Raw genomic sequence first — 1932 nt, 5'->3', positions numbered from 1 at the left:
TCTCTCTCTCTCTCTCTCTCTCTCTCAGCGAAGCCTGTCCTGAGCAACCTGTTCTAGCTATTTCTATGATGTTCCTGCCTTTTCAGTTTGCGCTTGTACCACTTCGCCTCCATGTCATCTTTGGTCTCCCTTTCTTACGTTTTCCTTGTGGATTGTTCGTCAAAGTACTCAAAGCTGTCGATTCATCACGTCCTAATACTCAATTTGTGTTTCGGCCGTGTTAGTTGTTTTTTGTTTGTTTTTTTTGGTTTTTTTTAGAAACTGTTGTTCAAATATTTTTTTACCACTTTAGTATATACGTATGGCACTTTTTGAGAATTTGTTTTGTCGTGTTTATTTGCTTTACTGTCTATGTTTGCTGGGCACAAAGACTTGAATTATAATACTATTTTAAACCAAGAAAACGTCTCTGACGACCGTGAGCACGATGGGCACTTTAAGAAGGTCAAAACATAAATCTCGCTCAATCCCAGTGAGTGTTCAACCTTTCCGCCCTTGCCTTTCACATGGTTCCTAATTGAGTGTAATGGTGTGCTTCATTGTGGACCGGAATTAGTCGCCTTTATCCAGATTTCGGGGGTTTCCAGAAATCTTGACCTACACCAAGAGTGGCCATTGTCCTACCTATAGGAAAACATTTGGTTTCATTGGTGTGTATATGTGTTTGGTTAAAGAGAAAACTCTCCTAGCCTTTTAAAGCAACTGAACAAGAGACAAAAACTTTAACTTCGATTTTCTCAAAACAGCCATTTTCGGGATAGCCCCCGTGTCCTTAAAAGCGACCAATTATGTCAGAGAGCACAGTCTTGGATATTATTATTCGAGTTAGAACGGAAAAGAATCTATCAAAGAGTCGTCACGACGTCTCTGAAACAGATTCATGTTTACTCCTTCCGAGTACGGTAATCTCTTTAGTCTTAGTAAGAGTTTTACGGCACTTGCAACAGAATAAACTCATATAAGTGCTGAAGATTAGAGAGTAACAAACGCAAAAAAAGAAGGAGGGGGGGTAGAGAATATAGATTTTTTAAAATAGGGCATCAGAGCACCCGCCAACCTCCCACGAGTAATCTCTGACCTCCTGTCTCCTCAGCGGCAGCATCATGAAAACACTGGGCGTGGCGTCACTGGCAATCTTGCTCAGCCTTTTCTCACAACATGGCGGTGAGTAGCAATCGACCATGAAGAAAGAATATTTGCTTCCCTCAAATCAAGCGTACTTTGCTGACCTTGGGCTTCTTCCTCCTCTCTCTCTCTCTCTCTCTCTCTCTCTCTCTCTCTCTCTCTCTCTGTTGTATATCTATCTATCTATCTATCTATCTATCTATCTATCTATCTATCTATCTATCTATCTATCTATCTATCTATCTATAATCACTTTGTCAAATAATTCCGCAATCCAGTAATTGTGTCAAAAGATAAAAAGTTGTGATATATTGTGCAATGCCTGGTATCATCATTCTGCCCGATGATTGTTCTACTATAGTCGCTTTGTTTGACACGTTTTACGCAAGACGGAACAATGACGTCGTTGGCTTAGTAATTAGGCTCTCGGGCTCGCATCGTAAGGTCGTGGGTTCGAATCCTGTCAGGCACCCGACGTTGTGTCTTTGGGAAAGGCGTTTCACACGAATTTTCCTCACTTCACCCAAGTGGGAATGAGTACCCGGCTATAGAAAGCGAAAGAGCTAGTCAGTTTGTTAGTGTTTGAGTGCATGCAATCTGCAGATTGCACTGTATGCTTCCCGGGAAGCTGAGAATGTTTCTGAGTGTTTTAGAGTCTGCAGGAGTTATAATATTGTTGTAGAGCGCGTAGAGCAGGCTGTAGAGCGTGGGTATTCGCTAAATAAATGCAATTCATAGTAGTAGTAGTAGTAGTAGTAGTGGTAGTAGTAGTAGTAGTAGTAGTAGTAGTAGTAGTAGTAGTAGTAG

At 41.3% G+C, this 1932-nt stretch overlaps 1 protein-coding gene across 1 annotated transcript in view; it reads left to right on the top strand.

Moving 5' to 3' along the window:
* Window positions 1-1932, top strand: part of LOC101846899 (collagen alpha-6(VI) chain) — a gene marked incomplete in the record, with an annotated part of 54235 nt that overhangs the window by 13319 nt on the left and 38984 nt on the right. Inside the window, 1 exon segment of the mRNA XM_035971272.1 lies at window positions 1094-1164. Within this exon segment, the coding sequence (XP_035827165.1) occupies window positions 1104-1164 (61 nt within the window).

The sequence above is a fragment of the Aplysia californica genome, unplaced genomic scaffold, assembly GCF_000002075.1.
Source record: "Aplysia californica isolate F4 #8 unplaced genomic scaffold, AplCal3.0 scaffold00408, whole genome shotgun sequence".
In the NCBI taxonomy this organism is placed as follows: Eukaryota; Metazoa; Mollusca; class Gastropoda; order Aplysiida; family Aplysiidae; genus Aplysia; species Aplysia californica.
The sequence above is the reverse complement of the archived record's forward strand: the minus strand, read 5'-3'. Positions and strand labels throughout refer to the sequence as shown.